The following is a 20,338-nucleotide window of genomic DNA, read 5'->3' on the forward strand; positions in this document are numbered from 1 at the left end:
CCATATATCCATCTAGAAGTGCCAATCTCACTTTTTCAGGTTCCATCAGAGGGCCCTGTTTCATTTTCAAACAATAATCACCACATACACTGAATGTGTGTCAAACATAGGGTCAAGTGTACTGCACACACTAACTTCTAATCAATCTCTGTGGGAAAGGCACTGCCTTTCAAAAACTCACCAGGAGTACTGACCAGGTAGGTAAAGGGAGATGTTTAGAACTTTCAGTTGACTAAACCACATTAACTTCAAAAGCAATCAGCCAAAAAGTCAAATCAGAAAAGCGATATACAATCTGGGGGTGTATATATAGTAGATGGTTCCTCATAGTGTTAATCTTATGAGAAAAATGGCTTCCAGTAAATACAGGCTTGTTGAGTTTGCACTAACTAGGAAACCAATGACTGACATGGACTTCCAACACTATTCCCCGCCCCACGCTGACCCTAAACACACACTGGCTCAGCAGCTTGTCACCATGGGAACACAATCTGCTGTGCTTACATGCTTCTTGCACACAAGACCATCCATATGTTGGTCAAAACCCATTTTCCACCCCGATCTTCCCACCTTTATTTCACACATCTTGATCCTGAATAGGCCAGGCCCTTTCCTGACTCTGCCTGTGCTCATCCTGTTTGTTCCCTCCTACCTGAGCCTGTTCTCTACTAGGGCAAGTGGGGAACCAAGCAGAGTTGAGGCATCTTCAGCTCTTGTCAAACATGAGAAGGGAGAGGTTCTCTTACTAGTCGAACGAATTGATGCTCACTCAAAAGCAACTGAAATCCTCCAGCTCCACGGCTTTATCTCTAGGTCTCAGTTCTAAAAAGGTCCATTTCACTATAAATTAACTAGGAAGTTACTGTTTCTCCTTGCACAACCCAATCACTGTAATAATGCCCTGATAAAGACAGCAACAAGAATGAAAAGTTGCACAGGGGAGTTTTTGCCAAGCAGATGGGTCTCCTGAGTTCTACAATCCAGTCCCCAACGAGTATATTCAAGACCAAAGTAAATACTTCAACATATAGCTTGGAGTGGCATAATACATTTGAGACTCAGTGAGTTGGAAATGTGATTCTTTTCTTCCCTAAGGAAGCTGATGCAAAGGGTTCCTCGGAAGTAGTTAATTGAACCCTCTGCGTCAGCTTCTTTAGAGAAGAAAAGAATCACAACTGCCTAGGTATCAGTAGCCATTACCATGTTTTCCTCCTGAACCCTTGGATGTTGCCAGGTGCAAAACCAATGAAACAAAAAGTGGCTGACCAAAGTTTAGATTTCTGCAAATATCTCTATCTTAACAGATTTGCTACCTAACCCCAAAATGAACATTCGACACAGAAAGCATCCCGGCCAGACACGCCATAGGAGAAATCACAGAAAATGCTATCTGGCTTCGAAGGCTGGGTCTGAGGGAATTCAAATTCAGTCTTCAGCAAAGGCAAGCAGTGCCATCCCACTGCCCTAGGAAGGACAAAGAGGCAGATCACCACTGGTGAACTCCTACTATGGACCAAGAATGCTAGGAAATTATCTTTTCATCTCATTTGGGGGAAACTAGGGGAATTTCATGTCCTTCTAGGGACACAGGCTGATTCTGTTTAAGTACAAGCATTCTGTGAATCCCCAAATTTCAACTTTCAACCCTAAAAGGCAAAGTTTAGAGCAGTTTTTTCCCAAACGGTTCAAAAAAAATGTGGGCAAGAATTTGAGAAGCAGCTTCTAGGCAGCCAGTTCACCAAGTGAGAGCTCTCCTTGGGCATTAGTGAGGGTTCCGCTCCCACACTGATTTAATCAATGGATACCTGGGCACTTGCAGGTACATCTAACTGCTCAGAACACAGCTGAGAAGGAGACACACAGGGCCCCTGCCCTAAAAGTGCTAGTCGGATGGGGAAGAGCTGAGGAGAAAAAGAAGAAAAAGAAGAAACAATTTCAGACAGTAATAAATGCTATGAGAAAACCATACTGCCACATGACAGAGTGACAGGGGACTATCACCTGTCGTCAGGCTATCAAGGGAGGGTCTCTCTGAGGAGATAACATTTGAGGTGAGCCCTCAATGATACAAAGGAGTCAGCACACAAAGATGGGGAGGAGGGGAAATCATTTTAGGTAGAGAAAACAGTGAATGCAAAAAAGAATCATGTTTGACGGATTCCCCGTATGGGAACGGTCAATGTGCTTAGAGGGAAGGGGCACCTGGTAGGAAATGGAGAGGCAGGGGCCAGATTATTCATGCTGACCGGACTCCAAATGGATAGAAAGTCACTGTAGGATTTAAGCTAGTGACCGAATCCTATTTACATTCCTCATAGATTGCCCTGGCTAGTGCATGGGGAATCTATTGCAAGGGGAGCAAACTGGAGACAGGAAGTCCACACAGGAAAATGTGACAGATCTCCAGGCAAAGAAAAGAAGGTGGCTTGGACTAGGGTGGTACTAGCAGAGATGTGCAAAGATGGATGTACCTTGGAAGGAGAAAGATGGATGTCTGGGATGGGGAAAAAAGGGCAGAATCAAGGACAATCCTGAGATTCTGGCTTGGACTACTGATGAGTTTGTGTAAGTCAACCTTAGCCTTCATGTTCATAAATATTCTTCCATGCTCTTTCATCAACTTTGAACTTCAACCCTCACCTGACAACTTTTAACAGCGGACAGAGAACACTGCACCCTGTCCAAACACCAAGGCAGATTGAAGTGTTAATACTTACAATCATGCTTCAAAATGAAAGGTGGGTGAGTTCAGGCCCACGCACCAGCTGAGGGCCTGTAAGAAGTTTGCCTGAGCTACGTCTTGCCTCCTCCCTTGACCTCGCCCTCCCTACTGAAAAGTCGTGGTCTCCTGGCTTTGCAAAGACCCTCCATCTGAAGCAGCTGCTCACAAAGCATTTTCTGCTTCCTTTTACCAGGCTTTTAAAACAGATACTTTTTCTACCCTGAGTTTGTCACCATTTAAAATGTTGTGCTAGTTAGCAGTAATTATGTAAATGCAAGCCGCCATTTCTATTTTTAAAAGGAACCCCCATTTAGCATTCTTATATCCTGAAATGTTTAAAATAGCTAGTCCAGTGATGTTTTCACTTTATTCAAACTGTTTGTGTGGATTTAAATACAGGTTCAGCAGAAACCAAAGCAAGTCAAACATATACTTTCTATTAAACATCTAAATCAGAAGATTAAAAAACTATTTTACATTTAACAGAAAGAAGCCGTCAAATCAGCATAGCGGCAGCTTCACCGTATTTACTGCCAAGAAGGGCTGACGCTTAAGAGGTAATCAATTTAGGAAGGGAGGGATGGATTTCTTTAAATTCTTCAAAAAGGGAAAAATACATTTGAGCAAATCTTTTAATTATAGTATCTTCCAAAGAATCTACAAAGCCTTTATTCTTTCCAAACCTAATGCTTTTTAAAGGCAGCTTTTGCCCCTTAATTCCACATGAAATATTCAGTATAGCATAATTAAATTTTATTCCATGCTATTTTTACTGGGTTCACAGAAATAGAGAGTGGCATCATCCTTAAAACAAACTTCCCAGCAACTTCGCTTTCACAGTGAATGGCTGGTTCTTAAAATTGAACTGAAAATGCAAAACCTACTCCCAATGCCTATTTCAGTTCAGGGTAGATGGGTGGGTACTGAAAAAATAAGTTCATTCATATGTCTCACCAACCTTCAAATAAACAATTGCCCCAGTTCTCCGTTCACTTAATTGTGCTTGCCACAAGGCACCTGAAAGCATCGATCTTCATTTCCAGCATTTAAATCCCAGAGCCTGTTTTATCTTTCAGTGTGAATCTATCTGGTGGGTAAAGAAAACAGAGAGGAAAAAGGAAAGGAAAGAAGTGCCCATCCACGGCTGAAAGACACTAATCATTGGAGTAAATATTTGGATGCCTGGGTCATCTGTGTGAGGAGTGGGCTTGACATTTTTGGTCACTCATGTAAATTATACAACCAAAATCTTAATCTCTTCCAGTCAGGGTCAGTAAGCTACAAATTAACACAAACCCCCCTCCCTCTCAGCCTGACAAACGGAATACAGAATGGTACAAAAAGCAAGGATTATGGGTCGCTTAAGTGATCCACAGCTAAACCCACCAGCCAACAGAGCCAAGAACTACACCTAGTCTCTCTCTCCCAAGATATGCAGAAACCCTGATGGAACATAAGCCTATGAAAATGCACAACCCCCTCAGTGTGCATGTGAAGCTAAAATCTCCATTTAGAATTCTGCAAACCTATCAACAGGGATGATCTCAGATCAGTGGTTACCCACCCTCTTATTCCAGCCAGGCTATCTCATCCGTTTCCTAACTTCCTAAAAGCATCACAACTGAAAAGGGCAACCAAACAACAACAAATATTTTTCTCAAGTGACATCTGAAACTGCTGCAAGGGAGCAGCTCGCCCACCCACGCCAAAGAGGCTCCTAGGAAAGCCAGCAGGAACTGGCTTTGGGTGCTGCTCCAGAACTCATAGGTGCCAGGCTAGAACAGACAAATAGCTTTTTTTTTCTTCTTTTTTTTTTTTTTTTCCTCGAGATGGAGTCTTGCTCTGTCGCCCAGGCTGGAGTGCAATGACGCAATCGCGGCTCACTGCAACCTCCACCTCCTGCCTCAGCCTCCCCAGTAGCTGGGATTACAGGCACGCCACTATGCCCAGCTAATTTTTTGTATTTTTAGTAGAGACGAGGGCTTCAGCATATTGGCCAGGCTGGTCTCGAACTCCTGACCTCGTGATCCGCCTGCCTCAGCCTCCCAAAAGTGCTGGGATTACAGGTGTGAGCCACTGTGCCCGGCCACAGCTTTTTTTTTTTAACAATTCTTTAATGAGGCTGTTTCCTTATTTCTGAAGATAAAAAACTTCAAAACATGAAAACATATCTACTCATACATTTTACTTTGTAGTACAAATTCACCTCTATTATTGATTTAAAACAAAACACCCACCAAAGTGGTCACTGAGATCTCACAGTCTGGAACTAGCTGCCACTACAGCCTCCAGCACATGAGCTCCTCTGAACCCATATTTTTCAGAAGTTACCTGAGATGCTGTTAGAAACGGAGACCTAGTCGAAAATGAAACCAACCAACTGAGGCACAAGAGGACAAAATTTGATTTTTATACCACAGAAACAGGTATAGAATTTATATAAAAGCATCTACCCCCACCACATTTGCAAAAAAAAAAAAAAAAGAAAGAAAAAAATTTGCTTGGGAGACACTTCTGTTTTTGGATTGGATCCCAAGGTTTCAATAAGACATTCTGCTAGTTTCTCAAGAACCTGGCCCATTTATCACTTTTTCAAACTACATCATCTTCTCATTCAAATATCTCAGTGACTCTTGTAAAAAATATGTCACACATCTCTACTGTCAAGGTTTATCTCTGGCACAATATGTAACCCACAGATCGCAAACAAGATGTAGCCTCTCAGAGGGGGCCGCAGTTATCCCAGAGCCTGCTGATGCTGCTGGTAGTGTCAACCTCAGGAAGAGGATGAGATCAACTCACAACCCGCCCAATCTGGGATTTCTGAAGGCACAGTATGGCGAGGTTTGGTTAATTCAAGCCCAACAATGCTGATCTCACAAAATTTAGTAAAGATCTGGGCTGAAACAAAATGTGAAAATTGTCTACTAGACATTAAAGAATTATTATGCATATGAATGCATAAATAAGGTTGCTGAAGTAGAGGTTAGCCATTTTAAAAGGGGAACCACAGCAGTTTCAAAGCCTCCTGATGGCAGAAGTGCGTGGGCTCGTGCTCAGGATGTGTCTGTACAATGACTCACGTGGACCTGGGCTCTAACTCTGGCTGTGCAGTCTCAGCCAGGCCACTCCTTGGCCTCCCTTACAACATTCGGGTTCATGAAAAGGGAGGGACAAAGCTCTCCTTGCTGGTCTTTCAGGGTTGCTAAGAAACCAAATGAGATGTTGTCTGTGGCATCACTTTCCTAAACTGCAGAAGTACATAAAATCTGAGCTGCTACTATTTTTTTCATATACTAATGCTAATCATAGATTATCTATGTATTAAAATTGACTGGTGGACTTTCTATTGGGAAGTCCAATAAGCTTCTTTCCTTATTTCTGAAGATAAAAAATCTTTTGTTTTGTTTTTTTGAAGATGCAGGTGCTACTACCTTAAATTGTTAATTGCTTGAGAAGTAGCTATGAGATGGCAAAAATGGCTAGTTGAAATACTGATGAAAACTAACTACCCCATGTTTCCTTAGGCTGCACAACTCATTAGCTGTACAAGCAGGGAAAATATTTAGGTGTTAAGATCCTGGAAAATCACAGAAGGCTATTCTAATGTCAAATGACCACAGACACAGGGCAAGGTAAAACCAGAAGGATGGTTTGGAAGCAAATGCCAACATATCTACAATGGAATTCAGGGACTCAGCGCAAGCGTTTGTCTTAGCAAAGTGGTAAATAGGCATTTAAGCCAAATTTGATCCAAGTTCACAGAGATTACATACGTGAAAACTCATCAGGGAAACTCAATAGTATAAAAGTGGGGATTGCACAAGAAACTAGGTGAGGGATCTATGGGCACTCCAAACTATCTTAGCAACTTCGTTATAAATATGGAATTATTGTCAAATAAAGTTCCTTTTTAATGACCTTTTAATCAAGGTGGGGAGGCTTGCCTTTGAGGAAGGAAAGGGAAATGTCTTTAGTAGCAGTCTGCATAGGTCAATGTGTCAGGACTCTCAGACACATCATCTCACATCATCCTCACAACTCTCTCTTGACACAGGTTCAAAAGACAGCTTAGAAACTGACTATTTCACAGCTAAAGAAACTCAGAAAGAGTGACTTTACTGAGGTCTCACAACTTTTCAGAGTGATGAGAAGATTCAGTTTTTGGTCTGCCTAAAGAGTAAAGAATCTGGCCAAGCAGGCTGGGAAGGGTGGCTCATCACCTATAATCCTAGCATTTGGGGAGGAAAGGAGGAAAACTCCTTGAGGCCAGGAGTTCCAAGACCAGCCCGGGCAAAACAGCAAGACCTTGACTCCACAGAAAAATTAAGAAATCAGCCAGGCATGGTGGCCCCCACCTGTGGTCCTAGCTACTCAGGAGGCTAAGGCAGGAGGATCACTTGAGCTCAGGAGGTCAAGGCTGCAATAAGCTGTGATCACACCACTGCACTCCCTCCAGCCTGGGCAATAGAGTGAGACTTCACCTCAAAAAAAAAAAAAGAAAAGAAAAGAAAAGCAAGCTGTCCAAGAGCCTAAGTGGGCAAGATGGGCTGCCCTCCAGGGAAGATCAAAATGGGAAACTATGGCCTATCAAAGACTACCCACTGGAAGGCTCACCCCAAGCTGTGCCAGTGAGTCACTCAAAGGCCATCAGGGAGCCTTCCTTCCTTAACCCAGGAAGTGACATGGTCTGCTCTTCAAAAGGGAGTTAAGAGATGCATCCAAAAATGGATGTCCTGGTTCCTCATGGGAAATCTCAACATTGGTAATCCCTTCTTATAGCAAGTCCACCCGGAAATTCCCTCACAACCTAAGCTGCTGAAGACTTGCTATAAAGCTGTTACTGAGTCAGTGCCAGGGCCATGGCTTAATGGAGTAGGAAACTGACAAGCACTGAACACATGAAAAAATATGAAATCACAGGGCCAGTTATAAACTGGCTTGTCTTCAGCAGAGCCTCCAGAAGGTTCCTGGGTCAGACTCCCTTTCTGCCTGACATCCTCCATGTGCCACCAGAGGGCACTAACTCATGGAACTGCTCTTTAAAATCAGGTCACACACGAACTGCAGGAATGTTGAATGAAAACTAGCCTTCAAATCAATGAAGTGCTAAGTATGTAATTTTGACAGTGGCTTTAAGCATTTACTGGTCAAAATTTTCAATTTAATTCTACAAAACTTAAAGGTACACACATGCAGCAGCAGAATATACTAAAAAGAGTAAGTTGATCAAACCTTCAGATTTATGAAAATAACATATAAAATAAATAAAATAAAATAAAACTAGGAGTGATGCATGTGCTCCTGCATCTCTGGTCACAGGGGTTGTCGTATGGATAACCCATCCCAGCATCTTCTACACACACACAATATAAGAGCGCCATGTTGATTTCTCCTTTGCTTTAAAAAGCCACTCTTCATTGAATTAGAAGTGGACATTAACCACAATAAAACTACAGTACCGTTTATTAAGCATGATTAAAACATGATTTAATCTTCTGTGCTAGAATCCTCGTAAGACAAGCAGCAGACACTGATGAGTGTGCACTGCGGCCTAGCTTGCTGCTCTAAGCACATCCCACTTACTTTATTCCCCACATCCCTCTGAGCGGCGATACAATTCCATTTTAGTAAAAAGTTAGTTCGACTTTGCATTTCTTGAATGCAATCAAGAATTTTTCTTTACATCTGTATCCTCTGCTTATGATTTATTTGCCCATGAAACTATAAATACAGATTTGTGAGTTCTGCCTCATTAACTGCTTTCTACATTTATTTCTTCAACCCACAATTCATACTTCTTATACTTTTATAAGAGTATAAGATTATATAATCAAAATAATTCAGCAATCAGTTGAATAAAAAATGCATCATGACCAAAGGTTTTTTTATTTTGCTTTGTGGTATGTAAAAAAATTAACCTTTGCTTTTATTTAAAAGGAACTGAAACAGCTTTAATGGTTTGATCAGAAATACTGGTTACTTCTCTATGCAAAATAAAACTCAAGTTCAATTGGACGTTGGTTTTCCTGATTTTAGTTGATTTCCCTCAGTGTGTAATAAATAACTGAAGTTTACACTGAAATGAACAAAATCTGACAAATAAGCTATACCTAAAAAGAAGTTTCAGTTCTTTAAACAATTCGTCACAAGTTAGTGCTACAAATAAACTCACCTTGAGATAACAGCCTATATCACAGGATACTGTCTCCTTGGTTTTCTGTTCTTTGCTTAAAAAAAAAAAAAGAAAGAAAAAAAGAAAAACTTCCTCAAAGGTTTTTAAGAACAATATTAGTATTCTGGCCTATGCCAACACACAACGAATAAAGACGGGGTAACCATGGCATCTGTGGAGGTATCTGGAACAAAAGTACTTCTGTTAGTATTATCGAAGTAATTGCCTCCAAGTTTCCTCTATATCTTTGTTGATGCCTAGAAAATATTTTGATTTATCTTGTTTACTTGATGCCAAAACTTATCTTAAATAATTGAGAACCACTAAGTATTTGCCTGTTTCCTACCTCCCTTTGATTTCTCCATGTTTCTTTCTAGACTCTCACTAGATGTCGATATTACAGTATTCCAGAGACATGAGTCATGTTTCTATGCATCTCTGTCTTCTACTTCTTCAGGAGGCACTGATACCATCACATATAGTAAGTCTGTAATTCGTAATTCCAAAGTCCTGATATGCTGCAGCTTCTCACAGCACCCTGAACTAGGCTTCCAGTTACTTCAATCACAACAAAAGCTTTATGCTTCTTTCCAAACTTTCACTGCTTTATCATTGGAAAAGGTATATATAAATGGCAAGTTAAAGGAAAAACATTCAGAAAGGATGCGACGCAAGTGACCCACACATTCGTTCAACAGCATTTATTTAGACTCTGCACTGTGTCAGCACTGTCCTATGCACTGGAGACACATGGGGACAAGACAAAGGCCCTGCTCTCATGGAGCTTCCATTCTGCTGAGACAGGTAGTAACTGACAGGAAAACATACCACCGCTGGGGCAGGTGCTAGTAAGAAAAAGGCAGCTTGCTGAAGGGACAGAGTGGTATCATGGATGGTCACGGAGGCCTCTGGACCAGGAGGCGTGTGCACAGAGCCCTGCTCTCCAGAGCTCAGTCAGGCTGCGGAGCTCCTTCTTAATAACTCCGGATGAGGCAAGAGTAGGTCACTTTATTCTATTTCATTTTTAGTAACATTCGGTTCAAATTAATTTGGGGTTTTGAGAACAGTTAATTCACTAATAGAACTGTCTTAAAGCCAGACATGGGGCTGGCAGGATGGGAAAGCTCTCCCTACGAATTCTGCCAGCTTTCATTCCAATGTGTCAGCCCTCATGGCTCCAGCTCTGTGGATCCCTCTTCTTTGCTGCGCCCATGAACAAGTGTGTGGTGAGAGCCTGAAATAAATAGGTGTAAAATGGGTCAAAACTGTCGCTTCTATTTCTGTTTTTAACTGAAGAAAATTTGCCCCATTTCCAGAGGCAGAGAGAGAAGGAGACACCTGGGTAAAGGCAAACTAAAGTATATATTCAACACACATACGTATATAGATGAACAGGTATGTATCTACCCCCACCCACATACTATACACATGTATATACAACCATATATGTCTGACTTCTTCGCCTATGATAATCCAAAACTGGGTCTCATACAATGGTCTTTTTGCAATCATTACAGCATGACTTTTATTGGGTTGTAGGTTTTATCTTTAAGAGGCCACAAAACTTTTTTAAAAGATCAAATAAAAAATTAAAGGTTCAAAGAAGGTCAAGGCTCAGATTCAATTTACACTAATTTTGGAAGAATTTTTTTACTTACTATGCATACTCGGCAAACTACTTAAGTTTTGGGTTTTCTTCTAACATAGCATCCCAGGGGAGTCATTATGTACAATCAACTCCCTAATTCAGATTAACATGTCTAAGTACATATTGATACAACAGAACACAATGCTTCCAGAGGCTCCCTGCTAGAGACTCTCTGCTTAAGCACAGGACTAAGAAGGTGGACTTCTTAAATTCCATTTCCAGCACTTCCCATTGTTACTTCCTGGGCCAGTTTCATAGATTAGAAGAATATAATACTTCAAAGGGATACTCCAGTTTCCATGAACAAAACGACTAGCATCTCCTAATTAATGTAATATCCTAACAAGTGAAAGATGACTTCTAAAATGACCAAAATGACCAAAAATGCACAGTGAACCTGAAGGCAAGCCCCAGATCTGTTCTTTCATTTCTCTCCCTCACTATTTTGGGGGAAGGGTCAAAAAGGGAGTGGCTTTAGATAAAATACTCCACACTGTGCTCATGAGTTTTCATGGGATGAGCTGGAAGCATGTGGTGGGGTGTGGAGGGTTCTGTCTCATTTGCTTCCCAAATTTGGGACTGATTTCCAACCGAACCTCAAATCAACTGAATATCAGCACAACTGTTTAATTCCAGTGGACGAAATGTGAGTAAAACATCGCATTCAGGCCTGTGTCCAATGCGCAGAGGCCAGTGACTTTCACAAGCCTACAACAGGTACTGAAAAGAGCATGCTGTGAAAAGAGCTGTGGGCTTCTTACAAGGAAAGCACGAGTGACATTTATGGCCTATTTCCCTAGTAGTTATTCAACTAAATAATTAGTTACTTAAGATATCAGCACAACAAATTGAAGATTTCAAGGCAATCAAATCTCAATTACATTTTTTTTACATAAAATACGAGTTCCTCTGGAATCAGACAGCAGCTTCTGACTTGTTTTCCATTGCTCTTTGCACATTTGCTTTCTGCTACCAAAATTTTAAGACCTGTATAAACAAAAACAGTATTTATTCTTCTCTTCCTCCAAAACACTTATTAAGTTTACATTTTGGGCTTGAAGGTATGTTACCCCACTGTCACTTCCCCCATCCATCCACCCATAACCACGTGCAGATGGTGGACTCAAGGAAAACAAAAACAAGGGAGGCCCAGCACCCTTGCCCAAGGAGCTCCCACTTGAGTGGAGTAAAGACACCAACAGAGATAAATCACAATATGCTATGGCAAGGGCCTGCACAGGACATGGGAAGCAGTGCCCAGGGTAAGAGTGAACCAAAGGACAGGCTGTACTGAACACAGTTCCCAAGAAAAGGTGCATGGGAGGAGTGGCATGAGGGCTGCCCTCCAGAGGAAGGGCTCGTGCAGAGAAGGGAACAGCAAGTAGGAACGGACAGAAAAAGTGTCCACACATGGGGGGGAGGGGAGGGGAGGGGAGGGGAGGGGGGGGAGGGGAGGGGAGGGGAAGGGAGGGGGGAGGGGAGGGGAGGGGAGGGGAGGGGAGGGGAGGGGAGGGGAGGGGAGGGGAGGGGAGGGGAGGGGAGGAAGCAGGTGAGATGCAGCTGGGTGGGGCATGTTGCACTTGATCAGGAAGGGGTGGGTTTGGTATTTTCTGCTTTCACCTGCATCTACATTCAGAGGTAGGAGTTTCAAGTTAATGAATACTTTATTAGTAGAGACAAGTCCAAATGACCAGAAAAAGAACCACCAGAGCAGTGGCATGCATGTGGATTCTGTAGCCTGAAGATGAGGGATGGTGGCAAAGGCTTGCCTACTGCAGACCAAATACCTGCCCTGGTTAAGGCTATGCTGGCTATGCTGGTTTAAGTTTAAGTTTCAGCAGCAAATTTCTGAAGGAATGAATGAACTACAAGTTTAAATGTTATACTTTAGATGGTTTGAGCATTCTAATGACTCAGGTATAAATAGAAAATAATTTTTTAAATGTCAGAACTCTCACTTTCTTAATCCCCTACACACACACACCGACCTTCACTTTCAAAGAAACTAGAATTGTGTGTGTGCCAAATTAATTATACTAACAATGCCTTTAAAAAGCTAATATTTTTTAAAAAGCAAATACTTCCATAACATGTGTTGTAATTTACAAGTGGTATCATAAAATAGCTCTTCTTTTGCTGGGATATATTCCAGTCCATTCATCATAAAGATTTGTGTGTGAGGTGTGACTTTGTAAGCAAAACACCATTTAGCGGGAAGAAAAACCTCAAAACAAATTACAAGAAAGCCATTAGTGTTCTTTTAATTTCTTGCTTAATTTCCAGTTCTTGGTATCCATACACTTCCTCATCAGATGGAAACATTTTAACTAGAATATAGAGAGTTTAAGAAAATGTATGTAATGGTAAGCTTTCATTATTACTAAATGGCATTAACTGAGCTTTCTGTCATGTGAATACAATGGTGCGGGAAGGAGAATACTTTGTGTAAAAGATAGGAAAGCAACACAGTTAATGATAAACCAGAGTCTCTACATGCTCCTAGGAGATTTCCAAAGGTGGGACACTGACATGCTCTAGACTGCTTAGACTGTGCATTCCCAGGATTTTAGCACTACAAAATGAACAAGTAATTATTCCTTCAACACATAAGGCATCCAAGAACACAGGGTTCACAAATACTTGCCTCAAAATGGGCTGGCTTCCTAACAGTGGGGTTTGTAGGATTTTTGAGGGTAATTTTTGAGAAGAATTCTTTGGTTAATTATGATACTGCAGGCAACAAACTAAAGGGAAACTGAAGTAAGCTTAAACCTGATAAAGGTACAGAATTGGGGCATCCATTAACCTCTTCCTTGGAGGCTTTCATGAGGCTCACATGATTAAGATGAAAAGTAACATGTATGCTGCTGAGATGCTCCTGTTTACTCTTTCAAAATATTTTACTTTTTCCTGGCCTACAAGGCTAAAAAATACCTGATATTATCAATTTTTATTCATCTTTAAAAACACATTGTGTGGATCAAAGCCAAAGAAAATTGTGTGTGTGTGTGTGTGTGTGTGTGTGTGTGTCTAGAGAATAAGCTAAATTCTCTGCATGGTAAAAGGCTGCTAGGTTCAGCCAGTGAAGCACGTGACCTCTACCAACCGCCATGGTGTCCCCTCCTTCCTCTTCAACCTTGCTCCCCTCAGGAGGAGTCAGAAGTGGTTTTAGATCTACACGGCCAATCCTTCATGAACCATGGCCTCCTTGTTCCTTTAAACACTTCCCCTGTGACAATCCTGGACAACACTCCATGGCCATCCCATGAGCTGTCCAGTAAGGCAGCCACTAAGCACCTGAAATGTGTCTACTCCAAATTAGAAGGTAATAGAAATATAAGATATATACCAATTTCAAAGACTTCATACCAAAAAAAGTAACATCTCAATTTTTATACTTACTACATGGTCATGTAATGTAGACATTTTGGATAAAATAAAATATATTACAATATATTACTAAAATTAGTTTCCTTTATTTTTACTTATTAAAAATATGGTTACTAGAACATTAAAAATTACACGTGACTCACTGACACTGCTACTGTACAGCAGAGCCCTTGACCTTGAGGTAACCAAAACTGACCCCTCCATGATACCAATTTCAAGCCCTCTACTCTTTGACTATCCCAACTCCAACAACTCCTTGATCCTACTCCTTGAATCCACTGACCCCATGACCTCTTACTGACCCTCTGCTCCTTCATGCCTCCTGGCTCCTTGACTGGCTTAGACCACATGGTCTATCTTCAATCCTCACATCGACTCTTCTGCACAATGCTCAACTCCCTTATGCCTCCTCCTTCCACTGTACTCACCTGGCAAAATCCTAATCCCAGGTTAAATCCAACTCCCTGCCCTCTCCTGCCCTACACTTAGGCTGCCAAAAGCAGAATTCCTTCAGAGCACCAGCTCAGCTCCCTATCCAGTCGTTTTTGCTTGAACCAGCTGCAACTGGGCTTTTATTCTCACCATTTCACTCATACAGCTCTTATCAAAGTCACCAACGATCTCCCCGCTACCAAGCCCACAGTGAAACCCATCCGTTTCTTGCTCCAGCTTTAGCAGCATCTGACATAGATGATCACTCTGCTTTGAAATATGAGCTTCCTTGGCTGGGTGCAGTGGCTCACACCTGTAATCCCAGCACCTTGGGAGGCCAAGGCATGTGGATCACTTGAGGTCAGGGTATCAAGACCAGCCTGGCCAATCAAGCAAAACCCCATCTCTACTAAAAATAAAAAAATTAGCCAGGCATGTGGCACACACCTGTAATCCCAGTTTGGGAGGCTGAGGCAAGAGAATCACTTGAACCCGGGAAGTGGAGGTGGCAGTGAGCGGAGACCAGAGGGACATTCTGTCTCAAAAAAGCCAGGCAAAGCAAAGAGAAACATGCACTTCCAGGACGCTCCCGTCTCCTGTCTTCCTTCTCTGATTGCTTCTCATTCTCCTTTGCTTCCTTTCTACCCACTTCCCCTTAATATTGGGTGTCCCAGGGCTCCATGTCTGGACTTCTCTATTGTACACACTCCCTAAAAAATTTCATCCAGTCCTACAGCTTTTAGAACCCCCTATATGCTGAAAACACTCAAAATCTAGCTCCAGCCTCAGCCTCTCCTTGAAGTTACAAACTCAAACATACGATGGCTATTTAACATCTCCACCTGATCTTACAGTCAACAGGTGCAAAACACAACCTACATTCTCTTCACCCCTCCTCCCCAACCTGCTGTTCTCAGTCTTCCAGATCTCAGTAAAGAATAGAATTCTTCCAGTTACTCAGTGCAAAAACACGGTCACCTGTGTTCCTGACTCTTCCTATATTAATAGTCTGCCAGCTCTTCCTTTCAAACATATCCCATATATGACCATTTCTTCCTGCTCTGGTCCAAGCCACCATCAGTTCTTGCAACAGTCTCCTCACTGGTCTCCCTACTTCTATCCCAAACCAGGGATCAACAATTCTTTTCTGTAAAGGGCCAAACAGTATAGATCTTTCCTCCACAAGCCATACGCTCCCTGTTACAACTACTTAGCTTGGCTGTTGCAGCTCAAAAGCGGCCTCAGATAATTCACACAAGAGTGTGGTTCTGTTTCAATAGAACTGGAACTGGACACTGAAATTTGAATTTCATATAATTTTCATGTGAAATAAAATACTGATTTTTTTTCAACCACTTAAAAACATAACAAAGCATTCTTAGCTTGCTAGCTGTACAGAAACAGGTAGTGGGCCAGATCCTGCCATGGGCTGTGGTCTGCTGGCCCTGCCCTGGAAGATTCTCTGCACTACATTCAGAGTGATTATTTTATTTTATTTTATTTTATTTTATTTTATTTTATTTTATTTATTTATTTATTTATTTATTTTTTGAGACAGAGTCTCACACTGTCTCCCAGGCTGGAGTGCAGTGGCACGATCTTCACTCACTGCAACCTCTGCCTCCCGGGTTCAAGCGATTCTCCTATTTATTTATTTATTTATTTATTTTTTGAGACAGAGTCTCACACTGTCTCCCAGGCTGGAGTGCAGTGGCACGATCTTCACTCACTGCAACCTCTGCCTCCCGGGTTCAAGCGATTCTCCTGCCTCAGCCTCCCGTGTAGCTGAGATTACAGGCAACCGCCACCATGCCCAGCTAATTTTTTGTATTTTTAGTAGTGACAGGGTTTCAGTATGTTGGCCAGGCTGGTCTTGAACTCCTGACCTCAAGATCCGCCCGCACTGGCCTCCTGAAGTGCTGGGGTTACAGAAGTGAGCCATCATGCCCGGCCCAGAATGATCCTTTCTGTCATGTCTTTTTCCTGCTCAAAAATCCTCAGGTGGCTTTCCTTCTCTTTCGGCAAAACCAAAAGACCGTGCCAAGCCCTGCGGGGCCGCACAGGACACTGCTTCCTGGCTCCTCACCTCCCCTGCCCCTTCCCACGCTCTGCACAGCAACACAGGCCTCCTTGTCATTCTCCTGGCTTCTCTCTCGCCATTGCCAAATCTATCTCTATCTCAGGGCCTTTGCTTTTGCAGTTCCCTCTGCTTGGAATACTCACTCTAGACACCTACATGGTCACGGTGTTGCTTCTTTCAAGTGGTCACAGTGTTGCTTCCTTCAGTTCACCTCATGAGAGATACCCGCTCAGTCACACTAGAACAGCACGCACAGACAGACATGCAAGAACCCTCTCACTGCGTACCTTGCTGCACTGTTTACCACACTATCACTGACATTTCTTTCCTTCTTTAGAAATAAACAGATTGGGCAGTTTTTTAAAAGAGAAACAAAATACCACAGTGATTAAGGGCATGAAATCTGGAGTCCAATGACCTGGACAGGAATGCAACAGCACCACTTACTAGCTATGGGACGCTGAGCAAGTTAATTCAACTTCTCTGTATCTCGGTTTCCTTGTCTATGAAATGGGTATAATGACAGTACCTACCTCCTCATTATTCTGAAGAGTGAGTTAATAAATGTAATTGGCAAATATAAGCACTCAATTACTGTTATTTATTTTTTAGTTTATTATTATTCCTCTCCCCCAACCAGAAAATAAGCTCTTTGGGGGGAATAACATGGTTTTGTTTATTGCTTCATTCTAGATACACCTAGGACAGCGCCTAGTACTCGGTATTCAATAAGTATTTATTGAACAAACAAATAAATATTTGAATTTAAGTCACTTTGGGGTGGGCAGAACACTCCACCACCCCCCTCCCATGATCATACAGATATCAGATAGAGCAAAAGCTTCCTTAAAATCTGTTAGAGGCTGGACGTAATGGCTCAGGCCTGTAATCCCACTCTGGGAGGCCAAGGCGGGCGGATCACTTGAGCTCCAGAGTTTGAGACCAGCCTGGGCAACACAGTGAAACCCTGTCTCTACAAAAACACAAAAAGTTAGCTGGGCATGGTGGCATGCCCCTGTTGTCCCAGTTACTCAGGAGGCTGAGGTGGGAGGACTGCTTGAGCCCTGGAGGTGGAGGTTGCCATGAGCCAAGACCATGTTACTGCACTCCAGCCTGGGCAACAGAGTGAAACTGTCTAAAAAAAAAAAAACACTTTTAGAGTCTGGGCATGGTGGCTCATGCCTGTAACCCCACACCTTGGGAGGTTGAGACAGGAGGATCATTTGAGGCCAAGAGCTCGAGACCAACCTGGATACCTAGCGAGACCCTGTCTATACAACAAAAACAGAAAAGTTAGCAGGGCGTGGTGGTATGCACCTCTGGTCCCAGCTACTCCAGAGGCGAGCCTAGGCATTTGAGGTCACAGTGAGTGATCACCATGCCACTGAACTCCAGGCTGGACAACAGAATAAAACTCTGTCTCTATTAAATTAAAAATAAAAATAAAAAATAAATAAAATTTAAAAAAAACCCCTACTAGAGAAAAGAAAAATAAAAAGCCTACCATTCCAGGTGGGTTTGCTGATGCTTCTCTATTTCCTACCCTGAAACGAGGCATAATACCGTTCTGAGTAACAAGTGGTTTCACTTTATGAGAAACCTCCTACAGGGCCAGGCATGGTGGCTCATACCTGTAATCCCATCGCTTTGGGAGGCCAAGGCAGGAGGAACACTTGAGCCCAGGAATTCGAGACCAGCCTGGGCAACAGAGACTCCATCTCTACAAAACTAAAAAAAAAAAAAAAAAAAAAAAAAAAAAAAAAAAATTGGGCGCAGCAGCACAGGTAGTCCCAGCTACTCGGGAGGTTGAGGCAGGAGGCCTGCTTGAGCCTAGGAGTTCAAGGTTGCAGCAAGCCATGATTATGCCACTGCACTCCAGTGGGCGGGTTCTTGATCTCAGTGACAGAACAAGAACCTTGTCTCAAAAAGAAAAATAAAAGAAAAAAGGAAAAGAAGACTTTATAATCTAAACCTGTGTTGTATACTCAAAGGTTACATGTTCAGGTCTTGAACCAAATTAGAGAAGAAACAGATTTCATAGCCAGGTTCAAATTCCACATGTAAAATGACAACCTAATACCTAGTAGCACAATTTTGATCTTACAGTATTTTTAAACACAACCAGAAATGGCTGTTTACTCAGAGCAGCTTACATTTAATTGACTTCTAAAACCAAAGGACATCTCATCAAATACCTGAAGTCTTCCCCAAGCCAGAAAGTGATGGACACATTTCTGTCTACCAGCAAGACACAGGCTTCGCTCACAGCACATCACAGGGTCCTGTGGGTTTGGTATGTCTCCTTACACTTACACACACACATTTTTCCTACGATGACTGAGTTTTATAGATGGTATTAAGATAAAATACTTCCAGGCTCTACATTTGATGACATATTCTTTAATGTGAAGATCCTTATATATATCCCGGTATAACATGGACTCTTTTTCAAGCGGAAACTCTACTTCCTTTAAAAGAAGTGCAGGGATGGTAAGGTACTTCACTGTTCGGCAAAGTAGAAATTACTCTCCTAGCCTCTAAACTAAAACTCTTCGCTGTGATAAAAGAAATGAACATCTTCATGAATTAGTGAGATGTAGGTGGTAAAAACATACTTGTATCAACTAGTATGTAATCCTGTTGCACAGCTGCCTATCTGCACTGAATGCCTGAAAATGACATGTGTGACAAAGTGAAGGGTTATGAGGAGGGGTAAGAAACTGGGGGTTATGGAATGGATGAAGCCCAAGCGGTCATGGTGAACTGCCATGGACTTTACCGTCTGCCCACGTCCCTGTACTGCTCCAGCTTCCTACTGATGGCGACAGAACCAGAACAAATGGCTGGGGTTCCTTAGGGGAGCGGTTCCTGGAGAAGTGCTGAGATGTGAGAGAAGTCTTCTTCTGTCGCTCTTTTTGGGTGTTTTCGGTTTTTGTTTTCTAATTCTGCACTCGACTGACCATTAAGGTCACTGTGACATGGCTGAGAGGATCTGCATGAGGCAGGCAGGTACAAGTCACTTCTCAATTCTGTACTGCTATACGGTGGCAATGCCTGAAAAATCAGAATGATAGCCCTCTAATTTAATACTGTATTTAGCTGATGATCCTAAATAACACCTTGTCAGCTTTTGTGATCTAGCACAAAACCACATGTCTTGTGATCTACGAGCTGGGCTGTGTAATGCCCTTGACTTGAGGCTTAAAAGCTTTGGTTGGGACGTAACTTTGATGTATTGTCTTTCATTTCAAACTGCAATGATTATCCTTGAATCTGGCATCACATAGAGTGCTACCAAAATTAGATTATGGTTAGTTTATAAGACAACCTATTCCCTTTGGTGTACCACCACGAATGTTGCTACTCTCAGCTTTGCATGTTTGCAAGATCGAAAAGCCACGGCTGTTTGGTTTACAGGATGCAGGGATAAGAACCATCTGCCTGGTCTGGTGTTTCTTTAATTAAAACTTTAATTACAGATATATCTCTGCACAGATACGTGCAGTCTATCAGCTCCTGTTCCTAATTACCTGTGCTAATGAGAAATGAAAAGACAGTTAATGTTTGCTGAGTGTCTACTATGTGCCAGGACCTACGTATGGTCAGATGCTCCAAGGTGAACTAGAGCAGGTAAAGTAGATCCCAGGTCAAACCTTGGTAGTTTCCCCTACCAGTCCTTTTCCCACCATTACAAAAGAGTGACAAAAGTCATTCTGGTTTCTCCTTTGGAAATACGAAAGGCTTAGAGATATAAAGTACTCAAAAGGATCCACACAGAAGAGAGAAAAGGGGCTGGATATCCAAACCTGAATAACTGAAGTTCTGTGGCCAGTGTATGTGATAGTCTGTCATAAGGAGTATTTGCAACCCCACCTGAAGATGTGTGTGGAA

At 42.3% G+C, this 20,338-nt stretch overlaps 1 protein-coding gene across 14 annotated transcripts in view; it reads right to left on the reverse strand.

Moving 5' to 3' along the window:
* Positions 1-20,338, reverse strand: part of CAMTA1 (calmodulin binding transcription activator 1) — a 990,108-nt gene that overhangs the window by 875,039 nt on the left and 94,731 nt on the right. Inside the window, exon 4 of one of the 14 annotated variants that reach the window (XM_055261970.2) lies at positions 9,584-10,131. The exons of 12 other annotated variants lie outside the window; for them this stretch is intronic. In XM_055261970.2, the coding sequence (XP_055117945.1) occupies positions 10,060-10,131 (72 nt within the window). In that variant the 3' untranslated portion in view covers positions 9,584-10,059. Of the gene's footprint in view, positions 1-9,583; positions 10,132-11,426; positions 11,533-20,338 lie in introns of those variants that run through there. One more of the 14 variants, XR_010118962.1, reaches the window with a different exon arrangement.

This window comes from Symphalangus syndactylus, chromosome 22, assembly GCF_028878055.3.
Source record: "Symphalangus syndactylus isolate Jambi chromosome 22, NHGRI_mSymSyn1-v2.1_pri, whole genome shotgun sequence".
Taxonomy (NCBI): domain Eukaryota; kingdom Metazoa; phylum Chordata; class Mammalia; order Primates; family Hylobatidae; genus Symphalangus; species Symphalangus syndactylus.